At 32.8% G+C, this 20,027-nt stretch overlaps 1 protein-coding gene and 1 long non-coding RNA gene across 2 annotated transcripts; both read left to right on the top strand.

The window, feature by feature from the left end:
- Nucleotides 1-1,856: 1,856 nt before the first annotated feature.
- Nucleotides 1,857-3,463, top strand: LOC102600784 (uncharacterized). Its single transcript, XM_006365080.2, has 2 exons — nucleotides 1,857-2,843; nucleotides 2,954-3,463. Exons 1-2 carry the CDS (start codon nucleotides 1,964-1,966, stop codon nucleotides 3,115-3,117), a joined length of 1,044 nt encoding a protein of 347 aa, XP_006365142.2. The 5' UTR covers nucleotides 1,857-1,963; the 3' UTR covers nucleotides 3,118-3,463.
- Nucleotides 3,464-3,474: 11 nt separating this feature from the next.
- On the top strand, nucleotides 3,475-4,708 carry LOC107058507 (uncharacterized). The gene is made up of 2 exons (XR_001472099.1): nucleotides 3,475-3,535; nucleotides 4,490-4,708. It is a non-coding gene; the product is annotated as an uncharacterized lncRNA (long non-coding RNA).
- The last annotated feature ends 15,319 nt before the right edge of the window (nucleotides 4,709-20,027 follow it).

The raw sequence follows: 20,027 nt of genomic DNA, 5'->3' as shown, positions 1-20,027 counted from the left end.
TGACATAACCAAATAATCGAACCGAAAAAATTCAAATCGAAAAGAGAAAAATCAAACCAAACCAAATCAAGTTTCACGCACAATATCATATCCAGATCAAGGATCATGTCTCGCTAGATCACTTAATTCTTCCTATCAATACAAGCGCTTTAAGGATCCCGTCTTACTAAATCTTTTGATTCTTTCAATCAATACAAACTTCGAACTATCAAAATACTAGAAATATTATATATATAGTTTCACACACAATATCATATCCAGATCAAGGATCATGTCTCGCTAGATCACTTAATTCTTCCTATCAATACAAGCGCATCAAGGATCCCGTCTTACTAAATCTTTTGATTCTTTCAATCAATACAAACTTCGAACTATTGAAATACTAGAAATATATATAGATATATATAGTTTCACGCACAATATCATATCCAGATCAAGGATCATGTCTCGTAGATAAAAACATTTTATCCAAACGATCTCACATAAATTAAAATTAGATAAAATAATTTTATTTCTATTAGAACTATAAAAACAATTCAAATTAAAATAGTAAAAATATATGTACACAATACATACACCCCTCTTGAAAAAAGAAAAACTCAAAAAGTCTTCCAAGTAGAGTAAGATAAAAAAGATGACATCCCATCAACCATCAACTAGTCCAAAAATCTTTCCATTGTCACCAACTTTTCCCTCCTAAAACCAAAAATCTTTTCATTTTCCAATAGAGTAGTTTCTTGACTTTCTTCTTTGTTATTTCATTCAAGTTCATTGTAAACCAAAAAAAAATTCATCTTCCTTTGTTTAACAAGATGGCATCAAGTAGTCAAAAAGGAAAACATTTTATGAGACCTACAAAAAGTGTAGGAGTAGATTTTGATGATAAACCTCTATGGAATCATGTGAAAGTTCTTTCGATTGCTCCAAATGGGGGTGGAAATAGAACATGGTCTTGTAACTATTGCAATAAAATAGTTACGGGATCATATAATAGGGTGAAAGCACATCTTTTGAGATTATCGGGTCATGGTGTTCAAATATGTAAAGAAAGTGGTGGTGATATATATGCAACTTTGAAGATGGAGCATGAACAAGCCGAAAGAAAAAGAACTGTTGTTCAAGTTGATGCAAGAAACAAAGCTGATTATATATCACTTCCGGAGGGGACTGATTTAATTCAACAAAAAAAGAGAAAGAGTTCGAGTAGTGGAGCTATAGGAAAATCATTCGGCATCTATGAGAGAAATACGGCCGGCAAATTAGCCGCTAGGATGTTCTACGCATCAAGTTTATCGTTCAATTTTGCAAACTCTCCTTATTTTAAAAAATATTCTAAGTTTCTAGCCGAAAATTCCATTCCCGGTTATATTCCCCCATCATATAATAGATTGAGGACAACTCTTTTAGCTCAAGAAAAAACACATATTGATAGAAAGTTGCAACCAATTAAAGGTACATGGAAAAAGAAAGGATTGTCGATTTGTTCGGATGGATGGTCCGATACTAAAAGACGACCTTTGATCAATATAATGGCATCATCTAGTGGAGGTCCAATGTTTTTAAATTCAATCAATTCTAGTGGAATCGTAAAAGATGGTGAATATATTGCTAACTTATTTATTGAAGCAATAGAAAATGTAGGTTCAAACAATGTTGTTCAAGTTATTACGGATAATGCAAGTAATATGAAACTTGCCGGTACTATTGTGGAGCAAAAATATCCTCATATATTTTGGACTCCTTGTGTTGTTCATTGTTTGAATCTAGCTTTGAAAAGTATGTGCCAACCTTCGGAAAAATCACCTCACTTTACTAATTGTAAATGGATTTTAGAGTTACTAGTGAAGTGCGTAATTTGAAGAACTTTGTTGTGAACCATGACTTGGCACATGCACTTTTTCAAAAATATTCGGATTTGTGTTTGTTGAAGGTTGGTGAAACAAGATTTGCCTCACACATCATTATGACCACCCGAATTCGCAAAGTGAAATCTTCTTTGGAGAAAATGGTCATGGATGATGAATGGAAGAATTATAAGGGGGATAAGGGAATTGAAGCCAAAACACGTGAAATAAAATCCCTTATAATGAATGATGAAAAATGGGATAGTATTGATTATTTCTTGAAATTTACGGAACCAATTGTTGATATGCTAAGAAGTGCCGATATTGATGGTCCAAAATTACATCTCATCTATGATATGTGGGACTCAATGATTGAGAAAGTCAAGAAAGTCATCTTTGACCATGAGGGGAAAGATCTCATTTCCGGTCAATCAATTTTTTTTTATACTATTCATGATATTCTTGTGGCTAGGTGGAACAAAAGTAACACACCTCTACATTGTATGGCACATTCTTTGGTTCCCAAATATTATCATGAATCATGGCTTCAAGGAGAGAATGGAATTCGAAAGCTAGCTCCTAATGAAGATAGTGAAATTTCATTGAATAGAGTCAAGTGCTTTCAAAGGTACTTTAAAGATTCTAATGAAATGAAACAAGTCTCATTGGAGTATGGATCCTTTTGTAGCGGAAGTGGCTATTTTAGTGAGCCTCATGTGATTGAGGCTATGATGTATGAAGATTCTCTTTCTTGGTGGGCAAATCATGGGGTCTCGGCTCCACTTTTGCAACAATTAGCTTACAAGTTGCTTACTCAACCGGCTTCTTCCTCTTGTTGTGAAAGAAATTGGAGTACATATTCTTTGATTCACAATATCAAGAGAAATAAGTTAGCAACTTCAAGAGCCGAAGATTTAGTGTTTGTACATTATAATCTCCGGTTGTTGTCTCGCAAGAAAGAGAAATATATAAATGGGCCAAGCAAATATTGGGATGTTGGTATGTCTATATTTTCTTTATTATTTTCTTCAATTATTTTAGTTTAAATGATGTTTTTTTCTTTTTATATAAAATCTTCTAATATATTTATTCTTTTTAATTTATTTTAGGTGGAGATCGATTTGATATTGATGAGACAACTAATGATCTAACCGAGCTTTCAATAGATGAACCTCAAATTGAAGGTGTGATATTTGAGGAAGAGTTTGAAGATTTGGAAGAAGTTGAAGAAGATGTGGAAGATGTGGAAGAGATAGCTAACTTAATTAAATAACTTGATAATTGACAATATTTTGTTGTTATGTTAATTTTAAGTTATGGATTAAGTTGAGACAATCTCTTGATTTTTGTTAAATAGTATGTTTTACACTTTTACTTGGTGTATTGAATATTGATTAGTAATTATGAATATCTAAATTGTGGATAATTATCTTTGGGTACATCTTAAATTTTAATACTTGCAGTATTTTCACTTTCACTTTGTTTCAAGAGACAAGAGTTACTATCCATGTTCTAAGGTTAGTTCTTCTTTTCAATTTTTATTGATTCTTTTAGTTATATTTATTCTACTGTAATTCACTAATTTGTAAATGCTTTTAACGTTTAGTTTCTATTTTGTTGCATCTTTGTAGGAATAATGGAAGAGTAAATCTCATCTTGAAGAATGGAAGATTGAATTCTACAAAATACATGTAAGTTTATCACAACATATCTTTCAAATTTAGAATATCTTCATAACTATATTTTTATAATATTGAAAATTTTAGCCGTATCCCCGCACCCGTATCCATACTCGGATTCGCACCACGAATCTTAAAGTTTAGATTTTGCCGAATCCGACTCTCGGATTCGCATCCGTCTCGGATACCCGCACCCGAGTCCGAGCAACTTAGATATTGTCAAAACCTTAATCAATGTGGGTCCAATTTTATTAAAACCTCTGGCTAATGGTTTCCTTTATAAAATTCCAATTATTCAGAAGTAGAAGTAAGATTATTGAATAGCATATTCATTTGATTATTTCATTCTCCATATGACTACTTTATTGTTCCTTACGTCAGCTATCTGATTGATTTACAGAATGTTGGCTTGAATTTTTAGCATGTTCATTTTATCTTCTTGCATATTATTTGATGCAAGTCTAGGAGTGCTTGTTAAATTACTTGCTTTATTTTCTTATGTGTTTGACCTCACATGAAGAATGGTGTTGTTGATCTGAATATTTGATTGACTTTTCCCTAATCTTGCGTTCTTGATTCTGATCTAGTGGCTTTTGCCTTTTTTTTTCTTTTTGTCGAGTAGTTAGAAGAGTTTTCTGGTATTTTGATTATGTCATCTTCAGGATATATGGTGTCTTCTTATTAACATCTAGTAACATTTAACATTTGTTTGACCACCCAGGAGTTTGATATCTCATTACTCAGCTACTCTTCTTTATAGATTAATGTTTGGGGATTTTCATTAACAGGTTTATTCATATTTCAACTCTCGGCCTGTCTGGCTGCATATTGGAAGTTCAATACTTTTATCAACTCCTTTTTGTGTATGCATTTACATGGAATTTCTTTGTTCGTTGTTTTTACTAATACTATGTTTTTTCTTTCATTTAGTCACATTACTGATAACATTTGTTCTTGTTTTCGCAGAAGGAAAAAACATGAAGATGCAGTCATGGGGTGTATCTTGTTTGTCACTTGCTGCTAAGATGGAGGAAGCTGAAATTAGTTGATAAATTGTTCTTGTTAGGGTGTGTTTGAGATTTACATTTGTACAATCTACAATAGAGTTAGATACAGACAAATTGGGATACATTATTTCTTTTATAATTGACAATTCAGTTTATATTGAAATTGAATATTTTACAATGTTTTGTGATATATTATTTGTGAATGACAAAATGCATTTAACGAGAGAAGTTAGCATTTGGTTCTTATACATAATGAATGAAATGTTAAGAACGTGATTGCCAAGTAGTTAACTGGGATTTAGCGAAGGAAAAATTTATCAACGACCAGAATTTATATCGTCGCTAAAGAATCTTTAACGACCGGATTATGAATCCGGTTGTAAACTTTTAACGACAGAGCTTTTAACGACCGGTGACAACCAATTTTTTCCCGGTCGTTATAGACTTTTAACGACTGGATTTGAACTTTTAGCGATCAAATTTCCTTTCGCTAAATGTCATTTTTCATGTAGTGCGATTCGAGGATCAATGATCCCAAAGGGGAGATAATGTAACACTCCGGAAAATTATTGAGCTAAGACTCGAACCATTCTTCTTTGTGAGTAAGATTTTACCGAGAAATTTAAATTTTTCTTAAGTTGTCTCTAGATGAAGCACCTTCAGTTCAAAAAGAACTATAGATAATTCCTTCAGGCCATTCCTACCAATTTGTTTAGAAGTAGGAGTGTAATGGGAAATATTTGAACTCCCTATTTAGTTGGATAATTACAGTTTTGGGTCAACTTCAAACAACCATAAATTTTAGCACATGATGAGTTAGGAGACCCAATAGATATCAAAAGAAAGATCTCCGAGACCTCTTTCAACGCCACCGAGTTTGCTAATTTTTGAGTTTGTATGAGGGAGATATGCCCGTTTGAAGTTGGGCTGTCCAATTAAGGAAAGTTATCCGAAAATATGAGGGATATTTTGGTCTTTTCCTTACCAAATTAGCTTAAAACGAATTTTAGTAATATTTTGGGGACAAATCTGATTTGGTTCAGTTTTCATAAATCCAAATACGCTTAGGATTTTAGAAGAGGGTTCATTCAAGTCATTCCTAAGTTCATTGAAGTTTTGGGTCAACTTAAAATGACCATAACTTTTAGCACAGGATGAGTTAGGAGAACCCATAAGATTTCAAATGAAATATCTCCGAGTCCTCTTTCCAATGCCACCGAGTTTGCTAATTTTCGAGCTTGTATGAGGGTGATATGCCCTTTTTAAGTAAGACTGTCCATTTAAGGAAAGTTACCCGAAAATAGGAGGGGCATTTTAGTCTTTTCCTTACCCTCACTTATTCTAAACGCTAATTACAATCAATTCAGGGTCTAAACTGGTTAGCATCGATTTCATTCATCCCCAAAAGCATTTAGGGTACTAGGAGAGAAGATTAGAGAGGAGAAAAAGTTCAAAGTTTCAAGCGTTCGTTCAAAAAATTCAAGATTTCGCCAAAAACCTAGTTCTTTGAGGTATGTAAGCTTCCATAGTGTTGGGTTTGTTCACCCACACACCAATAATGAGTTTGTTTTGCGAATATATCCATAAATATTGAGCAAATTAAGTTCTTGGTAAGTGTTCTTGAAGTTTCATTCTAAATCTTGTTTTGTTGAGGTTTTGAGGAATTCTTGAGATGAAAGTTAGTGGTTTTTACTATCCAACCTACATCCAAACATCAAGAAATCCTATTTATCAAGTCATGATCCTTAAATTCATAATTAAAATTCAAGGAAGAGTTAAGAGTAGAGTTAAGAGTCAAGTCTTGAGAGTTCTTTCGAGTCTTTTGAGAAAGTCCCTTTGAGACTTTTGGGGAGTCTTCTACAATTTCTAATAACTTATTTCAAGACTCAAGTAAGTGAGCATGAGAGTGAGGAGAATGTATTCATGAGTCTACACTATCATTGAGATCCTTCATATCATGAGTTAGAGAGTTCTTTCGAGTCTTTTGAGAAAGTCCCTTTGAGACTTTTGGGGAGTCTTCTACAATTTCTAATAACTTATTTCAAGACTCAAGTAAGTGAGCATGAGAGTGAGGAGAATGTATTCATGAGTCTACACTATCATTGAGATCCTTCATATCATGAGTTATATTGAATTCATAATTCAAATTCAACAAAGAGTTAAGAGTAGAGTTCAAGAAAGTCTTCAAGTTCAATTGTGAATCCTTTGAGATCAATTATCAATTTGAGCTTAGTTTTGAGGAAGTAAGTATGAGAATGAGAAGAGTCGTATACATGAGTTCCATATTGTAACTTAGACCCTTGAGTCGAGTCGTTCATCCCCATAAATTCCGCATGAACTCCATATATTTAGTATCTTTCAGAGGAGTAGTATCTTCAAGTTCTAAGTCTTGAGTATTGAGTTCCTAGTCCTTTTGAGATTATATTCCTAGTCATCAGACTACTACATGTTACCCATGAAGGTCCTTGAGTTGAGTAGTTCATGCCCATAATTCTGCATGAACCCTAATTTGAGAAGTCTTTTGCAAACCTTTTTAAAACTTGTTTTAAGACTTGAACATATGAGTTTGTGGAAGAGTAGAGCTGAGTTCATTTTCTTTAAAATGATAAATGGTAACTAAGTATTCTCATGAGTAAATTTTTTTACATATAAGAAGAGAGGAAACACCATTTTCCAAAAGAGTTTTCATTTGCAGTTCTGAGTATCATCTCTTTTATGAGAGAGATTTTTGAGTAATAATCTCAAAACACAGAAAGAGTTATGTTTTTAAAAACATATGAGCAAGTATATTTTGGGAGTAGTATTGAGCACCGATATGGGGGAGAGTTCATACAACTCACAACCCCCATAAACCATGTAGCCAACGTGGGTAGAAAGGGTCATACTTTTTAGATGATTCCTTATTGCTTTTTAGCATAGACTAGTGGATCCACTTAGTAATAGGTTCTATACCCTAGCAAAGATAGGACAGTTCTGGTAACGTGGGATAGACGTTGTATCATCACATAACTTATAGTGATGGTTGTCGGTTAAAGAATCTCCCACAGAGTTATATTGTATTTTATATAAACAAGCCGAGTTATTATTGTATTCTTCAATACATTGAGTTGTTATCTGTTGTTTTAAAAGCTTTTCAAATATTGCATCTTTTCTTGTTGCTTTATCTTGAGTTGAGTATCTAGAGTTGAGTAACTTGAGTTGAGTATCTTATTATTGAGTTGAGTCCTATTTTCTCTGAGTTGAGTTGAACTATGTTTCATTGAGTTGAGTTGAGTTGAGTGAGTTGAGAAGAGGTAGTATGTTTCTTTTTCATCAGTTCAAGTTTATGTTTATGCTTTAGAATTCCCCTTACATGCTCGTACATTCCATGTACTGAGCCATTTGGCCTGCATCATTTCATGATGTAGATATGTCACGCCCCGAGCCTACACCCTGGACGTGGCTGGCACTCGAGAACCATTGTTGGCCCCAAGCGAACCCTTGGCCTGGCTTACTTACTCAGCGGAAGACTATATGCATATTTGTAATGATCAAAATTAGAATGTTTAAAAGTCAACATTCAACTTGGCCAAAATGGCAACCTCAAGTCTAAAAAACATAAGCGAATAATAAGGTAGTGACAAATGAATTTAACTTACTGACTGTCTGTCTATGAAGCCTCTAAACAACTGAGATGGATGTCGGGACAGGCCGACGACATCCTAATGAACTAATAATAAAACTGAAAGCAATAAAAGGAGTCCTCCGGAATGCAAGGAGGCTCACCAATTGACTCTGGAGTGTTCACTGGATCAACGATGCGCTGGATGCCGATCCTAGTTACCTGTGTCTGCATCATAATAAGATGCAGGCCAACTAGCATCAGTACATTGAATGTACGAGTATGCAAGTTGGAATGCTAAACACAACATAAACTTGAAAAGAATCTGAAGAACTTACCTGGCCCAACTCAACTCAACATATCTGAACTTATTTCAATATAAAGCAGTTTAAAACAAGTGCAATATAAAGAAAAGTTGTTTAAAACATGATGTAAACTCTGTGTGTATACAAAGATACATATAACTCTGAAATGTATGTAAAAATACAAATAAACTGTGTATATAAGAACACAATTACTTCTGTGGGAGTTTCTCTAATTGACAACCATCACTTAAGAGCTATTGTGGTGATACAACGTTTTGCCTCACGCTGCCAGGGCCGTCCTATACCTTGCCGAGGGTATAAAACCTGAACTACTAAGTGGATCCACTAGTCTATGCTGAGAAGCACTAAAGGAATCATCTAAAAAGTATGACTCTTTTCTACTCATGGTGGCTACATGGTTTATGGGGGCTGTGAGTTGTCTGAACTCTCCTCCATATCGGTGCTCAATACTACTCCCAAAAATAATATAAAATTAGCTCTTATGTTTAAAACATACTTCTTCTGTCATTTGAGATTATTGCTCAAAAACTTACCTCAAAGGTTGGAAATCAAAGTTTCCCCTCTTGCTTCATTTAGAAAGCGATTACTCTTTTATGAAAACTAGCCCGAAGGCCCTTTGGAAATCAAGGTTTCCTTTCTTGTCTAAATGTGAAAACATTTTAAACCCTTTGGTAATACATAGTCCCCATATACCTTTGAAAAAATAAACTTCAACTTTACTCTTTAATTTTTACTCAACTTGAACTTTAAGTCTTAAAACAAAGTTAAAAATATTTGTAAAAGACTTTTGAAAAATCTAAGAACTTCTCTTGACTTTGATCTTAACCGCTCTTGACTTGACTCTTAATTGGTCCTTGAATTGAATTATGGATTCAAGGATTGTGATTTGTGATTGGAACGATCTCACGATGTTTAGGAATGATTTTAGATAGCTAAACATGAGAAAAGATCAAAAATCAATATCTGAGGGTGGGTCCGCAACGCGGAGGGATATTTAATTTTTGGTTTCGAAAACAACTTTTGAGACAAAATGGTCCGTTACCGCTTCGCGATGCGAAATGAATTTTCCAAAAACTAGGGACTAGCTCCGCGACGCGCCATCACTACCCAGATTTGTCCGACGAAATTTCTTCTTCGTTTTCCAGCTTTAAACCCTCTAAACTACATGGGTTCTTTCCCCAAACACTTATAATCGATTATATGTTCAAAGTACATCAGATTCTAATCAAAATCAAACCTAAATTCAAGTATTCGAATCAAACAACTCCTCAACGATTTCAATGAATCAAGAATTTAATAGAACTTCAACAAACCCATCAAGAACTCAATTTCTAAGTTTTCAAGAACTTAAATTCGCTGAAATAAATCATGATTGGCGCGTGGGTGAACTAACCCAACGCTATGTGATCTCACATACCTTGTAGGGATCACCCCTGACGAAATCCACAACCTAATCTCGACGAATGTTGAACAAATCTTGAACGTTCTTCTCCTTTCTCCTATTTTCTCCTTTCTCCAAGCCCTAGCATGAAATCCACTTTTCTAAAACTGACTGAAATCTGACTTTACCCCAATTAAACTCATAAAAATGAATTAGAATAATTAGGTAAGGAAAAGACTAAATTACCCTTTTAAAATCCAGATTTAGACTTTTCTTAATCCAACAGCTCAACTTTCAAAGGGCATATCTTACTCATACGACTCGGAATCGTGCAAACTCGGCGGCGTTGTAAAGATCATTCCAAGATCTTTCCTACCATATCTGGAAGTACCTCAAAATCATCATGAGTTAGAAGTTATGGCCGTTTGAAGTTGGCCAAAACTCAACCTTTCCTAACTTAAAACAAATTTCCAGATTTTCATTATTTCCAAAAATGATTATTTCCAGTTCTTAGCTTCTTCCTAGCTATTTTAAGTTGCCAGATGTTACAAGATATATGTATTCATGATCATCAACAGATGTTTCATTGAGTTCGTGTGATATTCCAGTCAGTTTTATTGAGCCTTCTTATATTTCGTAGGACTTCACCTTTACCTTACAGTTAGTAGTTTTGCAGATGTTGTGGGTCTTGTCATGATATCCTTCTGTAATAGTAGAGGCTTCATAGATATAAAAGGTTGAGTAGTTTTTAGTATGTATCTCTTTGAGTTGTTTTTATAAACTCTGAGTTTATCTATTGAGTATTTTTTCAGATCATTGTAAAATTGAGTATTTGAGTAATTGAATTTATTTCAGCTTTAAGCTTTTGTATGCTTGAGTTAGTTTCCCGCTTGTAGCCAGCCAGGATGAGGGTTCGCTTGGGGACCAACAATGGTGCTTGAGTGCTGACCGGGTCTAGTGTGTAGGCTCGGGTCGTGAAATTCTGCCCAGAAAATCTGACGAATTTTGTTCACTCATTTTCTGACCCTAATTCACCTAGAATAAAATGGTTGCTTCCAAACCCTCTTAGATTCGTTTACTCAACTTATTTACATGAAAATCTACTCAAAAACCCTCAAGAAGAGTGGTCATTAACAAGATCCTCGCCTCAATAACTCAACCAAACATCAAAATTCAAGAACGAAGAACAACACTTCAAGAACACTCATCAAGAACTTAAACTTCCCCAATCTTTATGGATGAATTCGAATATGTAAATCATGATTGGTGTGTGGTGAACGAACCCAACTCTATGAAAACTTACATACCTTAATTTGGTGAAACAAATTCTCGATTCGCAAAAACCTTTATCGTTCTTCCTTTTCTCCTCTTTTCCCCTTCTTAAACTCCTCTCAAAACCCTAAGTGTATTTTAGGATTGTAAAACTGATCCAAATCAGATTTGACCCCAAAATATCTATATTTATATTACCTTAAAAGCATGAACTCCTAACTTGAATGTTAAATTACTACAATATCCCTAACATAGGTTGTGACTTTTTCGATGAGTTGTGACTTTTTTGATAATTTGTGACTTTTTTCGAAGGGTTGTAATTTTTCGATGAATTATGACTTTTCCAAAGAGTTGTTACTTCTTCAATGAGTTGTAATTTTCCCAAAGGTTTGTGACTTCTCGGAAAGGTCATGACTTTTTAGATAAGACACAAGAACACTCATTCATACTACCCTTTGTTGAATATAAATAGAGGGGTTTCCTCTCATTTTTCAACCACAATATTTTTTAATATTCTACTCTTCTTCTTCTTGTATTTTAAATTTTTTTGTGTGATATTGTCGTTGATCAAGCTCGAAGTTTAGCGGAATATGAGGTACCACTATTCTGATGAAGTAAATTGTTCTATCCTAAGAGGGTACATTCCATAACCTCGAGTACTTGAGAAAATAATTTTGATGATATAATAATTATTTTTTTGCTTAATATATACATGAGTATATAATGTTCCAATATATGAAGTTAACATGATGTAGTCTAAATTTATTTATTTTTTTAACAATTTCTCTTGTGATGTAAATATATGCTCCTGAATATCTTTTTTCAAAATTATTTAACTTCTCAAGAGTTAGAGAATTGTCACAATTTGTCTTTTGACGCTCAAGACAAAAGAATGACTTTATTTATTAATGGTACTTGTGTGATTTAGAATGTTAGGAAGTTTTCTTCAAAATAGTTATTACTATATAAACATTGCCCTTTTGTTTTACTTATTTACTATTTCTTAATATTTAAGTATTTTAGACGAAGTAAAGTTTATATGACTTGTAATAACGTCATACTTTAAATTAAAGTATTATATATGTCACGAATGTATTATCAATTTAACAAGATCTTCTAACTTCAAAATATATTATTTTAAATTGTACTGTTTTTTTTTTAAAAAAAAACTCACAACAAATGTGAAAATATGTGAATATATATGAATCACTTAAAATTTATCATTTACAAAATAACTTTTATATATGTACCATATGGAATAAACATTTTCATTTTACCCCTACACTAAATTAAAATCTGATATCTATAAAAAATATAGTAACATTAATTAAAAGTCTATTTATTTATGTAAGTATACAATTCATTTGAAATGCAACTATTGCACATTAATAATTTAGTTCTAACATTATAAATTCTCTTAGTTATTACTAATTATTGTAAAAGTTATTCACACTCTTTAACATTCATTAGATATAATATTATGAATTATCATAGTTATTACATTGATTATTTCTAAACTTTGATCTTTTCTTACATTAACTTTTGACTAATAATTTTTCATATTATTATACCACCCCTATATATGTGATAACACGTTGTTGTTAGTTTTCTTTAGACGAATCTTTCTTGGTTGAATAAATTGAAAATCGTTTATAAGTATATGAACTATATCTTTGTTGGGTGTAAGATAAAATGTGATTATATATATGATTTTACAGATATAATATATTCTTTAATTTTAATTTTTAGTTTTCCGGTAAAAAAAAGGAAACCTTTCTAAGTTAACTTGGACAGTCAGATAACTATCTTTGATTTATGTACACAGTCAATCGAGAAGTCAAATATGAGAGCCAATAACAAGAACACAATCTATTATGATATAACTTATAAAATAAAAAATTAATTCTAAAAAATAATATGTAGTTGTTCTCTTCACATGTTCATATGACATCTAAATAATTTAACGTGGAATACACATGCAAAGTACATCTGGTTAGATGACAAGAAAAATACACAAAAAATATTGTCTATAAGGTAATATTACTAAGTTACGACTAATTACAGGATTAAACCTCATCAAATTGAAATAAATATATTCATTATTGCATTTAACTAATAAATTTTTTCATTGACCATCTTCATAGGTTTGCGTGAATAAGAGATATATATGACGATCCACATTAAACTTTCACAAAAGAATATGCAATATTCTTTTGTGCAAAGCTTATTATTAAAATCATCGCTTAAATAAGAAATACTATTTACTATAACATATATTTTTTGAATTGGTAATCACGTGCACCACACGTATCGAAAAACTAGTTACTAAAAATGTTTAAAGCTGATGGGGTAAGGAAAAGACCAAAATACCCCTCACTAATTCGGGTAAATTTCCTTAACTGAACAGGATGACTTCAAACGGGCATATCTCTCTTATCCAAACTCAAAATTTAGCAAACTCAGTGGCGTTGGAAAGAGGATTCCAAGACGTTTCATTTGATATCTTATGGGCCACCTAACTCATCATGTAATAAAAGTTATGGTCGTTTGAAGTTGACCCAAAACTCACAACTTAAGCTTAACTTGAACAAATTTCAAATTAGCTCTTGCAGATTAGTTCTTCCTAAATTTAGCTATTCCTAAGGCGGGATGTTACAATAGTCCAGGGGGTACTTGTGCCTTAACCATATAATAATTAACCAAAAACTCAAGACGTATTTAAGAAATTGAAGGAACTAACTATATATATATATATATTGTTGAAAATAATAATTCAAAGTTAGAGTAGAAATCTTAAGTTGTTTAGGATTTGTTATTTATGGTATTTTTCTTATTTATGTTTTGATTAGAATTTATTAGTTAGGGTAGTTCCTAGTCCTAGTTTAATTTGATTTTTATCTTTATAAATAGGAATGTTATTAAAGATAGAAATATACAGAAATACAAGGAAATAGATAGAACTTGAAGTAAGATTCAAGAACCTTTGAGTTTATAAATAAAATATTTTCCTTCAAATAGGTATCAGAGCTTCTACGATCCTTGTAGAAGATCAAAGAGTTTCCCTTGCTAGCAGGCGGCTATGACCTATATATGTCGTCCGTCTGGCCAATGATCATGTTGACAAAAACTGAACGAATAATATATGCATGAAAAAAAAACATGGTACGAGCAAAGACTTATAAAAATATTGCAGATTTAAAGAAGTGCAACCAAGCACAAGAGGAAAAAACTCTTCTCTAAATTAAAAGTTGGAGAAAGTAAAAAAACAAAAACAAAAAAAAGCAAAAAGAAAATGAGTTGATGGGAAGGGCATCAACGAGAGTTGGAGAGACAGTGCTCCAACACCAATTTTTTTTTTAAAACACAAAAAAAAAGAAAAGGAGTTGATGGGAAGGGCATCGATGAGAGTTGGAGAGAGAGTGTTCCAACACCAAAAACAAAAATAAAAGGCGTTGGTGGGAAGGGCATCAACCTTGAAAGTTGGAAAGAAGTTCTCCAACACAACCAGGACAAAAAATATCGAAAAACCAAAAAAGAAGGTGTTGGTGGGAAGGGCATCAACCTTGGAAATTGGAGAGAAATGCTCCAACACAACCAAGAGAAAAATATCGTGAGTTGGAGAGAAAGTGCTCCAACACTTGGAAGTTGGAGAGAAGTGCTCTAACACAATCAAGAAAAATAATATCGTGAGTTGGAGAGAACGTGCTCCAACACTTGGAAGTTGGAGAGAAGATGCTCCAACACAACCAAGAAAACAAATAAATGAGAATTGAAGAAAAGTACTCCAACAATTGAAAGATTAGACAGAAGTTTCCAACAATTGAAGATTGAAGAGAAGTACTCCAATACAACAACAATAACAAGAAGAAAAAGGCAAGAGTATACAACTTGGAATTATGGGAAAATGTTGGAAATAATAATTCAAAGTTAGTGTAGAAATCTTAAGTTGTTTAAGATTTGTTATTTATGGTATTTACTTATTTATGTTTTGATTATAATTTGTTAGTTCGAGTAGTTCCTAGTCCTAGTTTAATTTGATTTTTACCTTTATAAATAGGAATGTTACTAAAGATAGAAATATACAGAAATATAATAAACAGAGAAGGGCCTAAAAGCCCCTCAAGTATTTGAATTGGTACAAAATTACCCTACATCCATCTATCGGTTCTGAAATACCCATGACGTCCACCTTTCGGCTCAAAAATACCCTAATCTCTTACGGATCATACTCATTAGGTGGATAGAGGGTAATATTGTACAAAATCTCATAGTTTAAGGGCATTTTAGGCCCTTTTCCATTAAAATAATTTGAAATTACTTAATATATAAGCTCAGATGATTGACTTGATTTTGAATTTTATAGTAAATTTAAAATTATAAAAAGGTTATGCGTCTACTCTCTACTCCTCCCTCCCCGGCCCTTCACTTCCTATCTCTTCCAAAAAAAAATAATTCTATTTGGATCTTGTCCACCATTTTTTTTTAAATTTATGACAAACAAGAGAGAAAAAAGGGAGGAAAATAATGATGCATTCATATAGAAATAATTAGTTCAATAAAAGATGACTCAATTAAGCAAATATGTACAAATATTACATTTTTCTTTTGTGTGTACTCAAAATTAAAAATAAAATAATAAAAACAATCATTTCTCTTATCCACACCGTCATCCCATCATGAAAATAATACTAATTAAAAGAATATAAATATGTGTGTTCATTTCAAGTTTAAGTCCCAGATATCCTAATTAAGAATAAGAGATTACAAAAAGTAATAAAATAGAAAATGAACAAGACATTTTGATAATTCAGAGAATCTTTTTATCAATGAAAATAATATTTTTTTTAGATGGACAATCAGTCGGGGTAAGTATGGATTTTAGTTGGATTCCCATTTATGAGTTGGGTTACGTTATAATAAATTGGGGGTCGAATTTTAAAAATAGGCCAATAAGAAGATATCATGAAATTAATTATTTTTTCAATATTTTTTCAAGTGTATCGGGTCAAAATATGAATCATAAGTGGTTTTTATAGAAAATTAGAATACTTAAAAATATCATATTTATTATTTATTTGAGAAGGGTTTAAATTTGGATCGATCACATTAAGCAATATAATAAATAAATATTTAATAATTTTACTTTAAGGGAGTTATTAACAATACGGGCAAATATGAGTCAAAGGATTAGCATCAAGGGTGTTTTTGAGCCGAAAGGCGGACGCCAGGGGTATTTTAGGGCTGATAGGTGGATAGAGGGTAATTTTGTGTCACGACCCAAAATCACAAGTCGTGATGGCACCTATGTTCCCAACGTAAGCCACCGCAATACTTTTACCAATTCAATTCAATATTTAATGTAGAAAGATAAGAGAAAACATAATATCCAAACACGAAGTCTTTTACAATAAAATGCGGAAAAATAGAAATACCACCCCAAGATTAAGTGTCATAAGTACAAGAGCTTCTAAAGTCAATATAAGTCTCTAATTAATTAACAAGTCTAAACATAAGAAATATCCTATCATATTACTAACACAACCTAATAAATAGAGATAGATGAGGGTATGAGACGTAGAATATCCAAGAATCTCACCACAACTCCAAGATAATCCAAACTCAGATTCAAGCTCCAAGAAATGCGCTCAAATTCGAACTACAATCTGCACCACAAAAGAGTGCAACAAGTGTAGTGTGAGTACGAAACCACGTGTACCCAGTATATCTCACAGACCGACAACGAAGAAGTAGTGATAGGAGTATATAAGAAAATAATCCTTAAATTTTACAAGTCCACAATATATTTATCAACCAAGTTTTCGTCAATAGGGACAATCAAATTTTACGTAATGTCCAATCACTAAATAAACACATAATCAACAAGAATGAAGGATGAAATGAGATGCAATGCAATGTGACATCATGAAATGATATGCCGTAGATGTCAAATACTCACTCAACCGTATATACATGATACTCCTCAGAAATACATCGAGAGTTCATGACCCATGGGGGACTCGTGAGGTCCATATACCGACACAGGCAATCTCTACGTGTCTGTGCGGACGATCTCAATGCACTAACATAAAATCAAACAATCCCCAGCACAGACTATCTCTACGTGCCCAACTTATAATCATAACCAATCACTCGCATGGATGATCTCCACGTGACCAAATTATAACCATAACTTGATCTCAACATGGATGATATCCACGTGTTAGACCTTTACTCATACTTAATCTCATGTCAATGCATGTGCACAATATGACATCAATAAAAAGAGGATGATGCAGTATTTCAATATATCAAATGTCGCTATGACATATAATCACCTCAATTATCACAATTATACGGGTTCAATAAAGAAACACAACCATTAACAAAAATGAAGTCACTTAATACATCAGCTAATGCCCATATGTTTTGGCATTCTCGAATTACAATCTATCATATTACAGTAATAAAACTTTCCCTTTACTAACACTGGTACTCGTACCAATGCCCGTCACACCATTGGTACGAGACCCCCATCTTTTGCCCTTACCCGTTGTCTATTCCATTTTAATCTTTCATTAGAAAAAGTCCCTCAACGAAGTCTAAAAAGTATTAACATACCGCGAATGCTGAACACATATCACGAATCCTCAAGCTTCAAATGTTCCCAATCTATCAAATATGCATTATTCGTAAGTAAACAAATCTGTAGACACCCATATTACTATATGTTTAGCCTAGACCCAAAACTCACCCTAATCTATAATTAAATTCATAAATTTTGGTGCCAACTAATATGCGAAGTCTCATATTCCTAAATTTTAAGCGCAGGGTTAAGTCTCAATTTCTCCAAATATCAAAAAACCTAATGATATTCATATAATACAATACCCCTAATATATAATTATATACTAACATGTCAAGTCAAACTTAACTATGAAAAATTTACGAATTCTAAAGAAGTTAGCGAGCAATTTATATCTAAACTTTATATGTTTTCCCCTACTATTTCTGACCATCTCAGTCTTCAAATTAAAATTTAAAATCTTAGGATAATTGCTACTCGTAACGGAAGAATTGAAAAGTCACAAAATTAATTCACTAATCTCGCTGGTATGCAAATCAAATTGGAAATTTGACATATTAATATGAAACTGAATTTAAGAGAAAAAAAAGATTCTTGCCCAATGATTAACTAACACCTACCCTACCATTGTTGTACTATACTATCCCACTAACTCTTTAATAAAAGTGATCTTTTTATTCTAAGTATTTCAATAATACATTCAGATTGAATGCTCAGCAGAAATACACAAGTAACTCTTCTGTCCACGCCGCCAGTCGTGCTCGCCTACCTTTTTCTCAAGTTATGATATAACACTCGTTTAACCCCTCTAACTTATTTCAATACATGGGCCAAATGGTAAATGGTATTAAATAAATTATGGACTTGACCCATTAACTATTAACTACTTTAATTATTTAATTAAAAGTCCATTAACTAATTAATTGTAGCTAAATAAATAGTCCAAGATTCCTCTTGAATATTTACAGGAAGAGTCTTTTATGATAGAAAGATGTCTAGTTCTCAATATGACCTGACGTATCGTTACATCATCTACCACTAAAATAAATGTTCGTCCTCGAACGGTAAAATAATAGAAAGTAAATGAACGCTCTAAAAGTTGGGGATGTCTAAGTCCGATTTGTAGTCCCAAGTACCCTCCTCAACCGGATGATGCTTTAATTTAACCTTGACTGAAATAATTTCTTTCAACCTCAACTTTCAAATTTGCCTATCCAATTAATATGGTTATCGGCTCCTCCTCAAAAGTCGAATTCTGATTTAGTAACACTAAATCCTATTTAATCATATGAGAATCATCCAAATAGTACTTTTTCAAAACCTAAATATGAAATACATGATGAACACCTGAAAAACCATGTGGCAAAGTCAACTCGTAAGCAACCTGACGAATACACTGAACAATCTAAAAAGGATCAATGTATATCGATCTCAACTTGTCCTTTCTTCCCAAACCTCATCACACCTTTCATGGTTGAAATCATTTTACAGAGCTTGCTTTTCCACTATGAACTCTAAACCATGAATCTTTCGATCCACATAACCTTTTTGCCTACTCTGAGCCATGAGAAACCTATTCTCAACCAACTTAAAATTATCCAAGGACTTCCTAAACAGATATGTGCCATACGGCCTAATCTCAAATGCATCAAACCTACTAATTGAAGATCAACATCTTCTACCATAGTACATATTGAATGGTGTCATCTCAACGCTCTAATGGTAACTGCTATTATATGTAAACTCCACCAAAGATAAAAAAAAAACAAAATGATCTCATTGACCACTAAAGTGTAAGATCCCGTAGTTTTTTTCTCTAATCGTTCATAATATATGTGGCGTAGTATGGCATGGTTATATGAGGTGTATATGACTTTGTATCGTACATTGGAGATTAAGATTGCAAGTAGGTGGCAATATCAAGGAACTAAACTAAATTTTTAGGTCAAAGGAACCCCTCAAACAAAGTTCATGAGAAAAGAAATGGCTCGGGTAGAACTTCGCCCGTTTGAAAGGTTTAACTTGTCCCATACCTTGTGGATAAGCCTATGAGTGTAAAACATGCTAAGAATAGTGTGTTATGAGGTATTATAATAGCACAAGGGTCGTATGTTAAGTTTGGAAGTCAAGAAAATTAGTGAAACTAAAGTCGGCAAAAGTTATCGAAGTTTCTCTAATAATATTTTCTTAACTTTGGGTAAAATGTCTTGGATGTTTTCTCCCAATATACAAAGAGTTAGAAGGCCTATCACCCATTAAATCGAAGGCCTACGAGTCTAGTTTGCAACGCACAAAACCCCGTATCCAACCGACATCGGAATAAAAAGTTATGAG

Source organism: Solanum tuberosum, unplaced genomic scaffold (assembly GCF_000226075.1).
Source record: "Solanum tuberosum cultivar DM 1-3 516 R44 unplaced genomic scaffold, SolTub_3.0 scf00537, whole genome shotgun sequence".
Taxonomy (NCBI): domain Eukaryota; kingdom Viridiplantae; phylum Streptophyta; class Magnoliopsida; order Solanales; family Solanaceae; genus Solanum; species Solanum tuberosum.
This window is presented reverse-complemented; position numbering and strand designations above follow the sequence as displayed.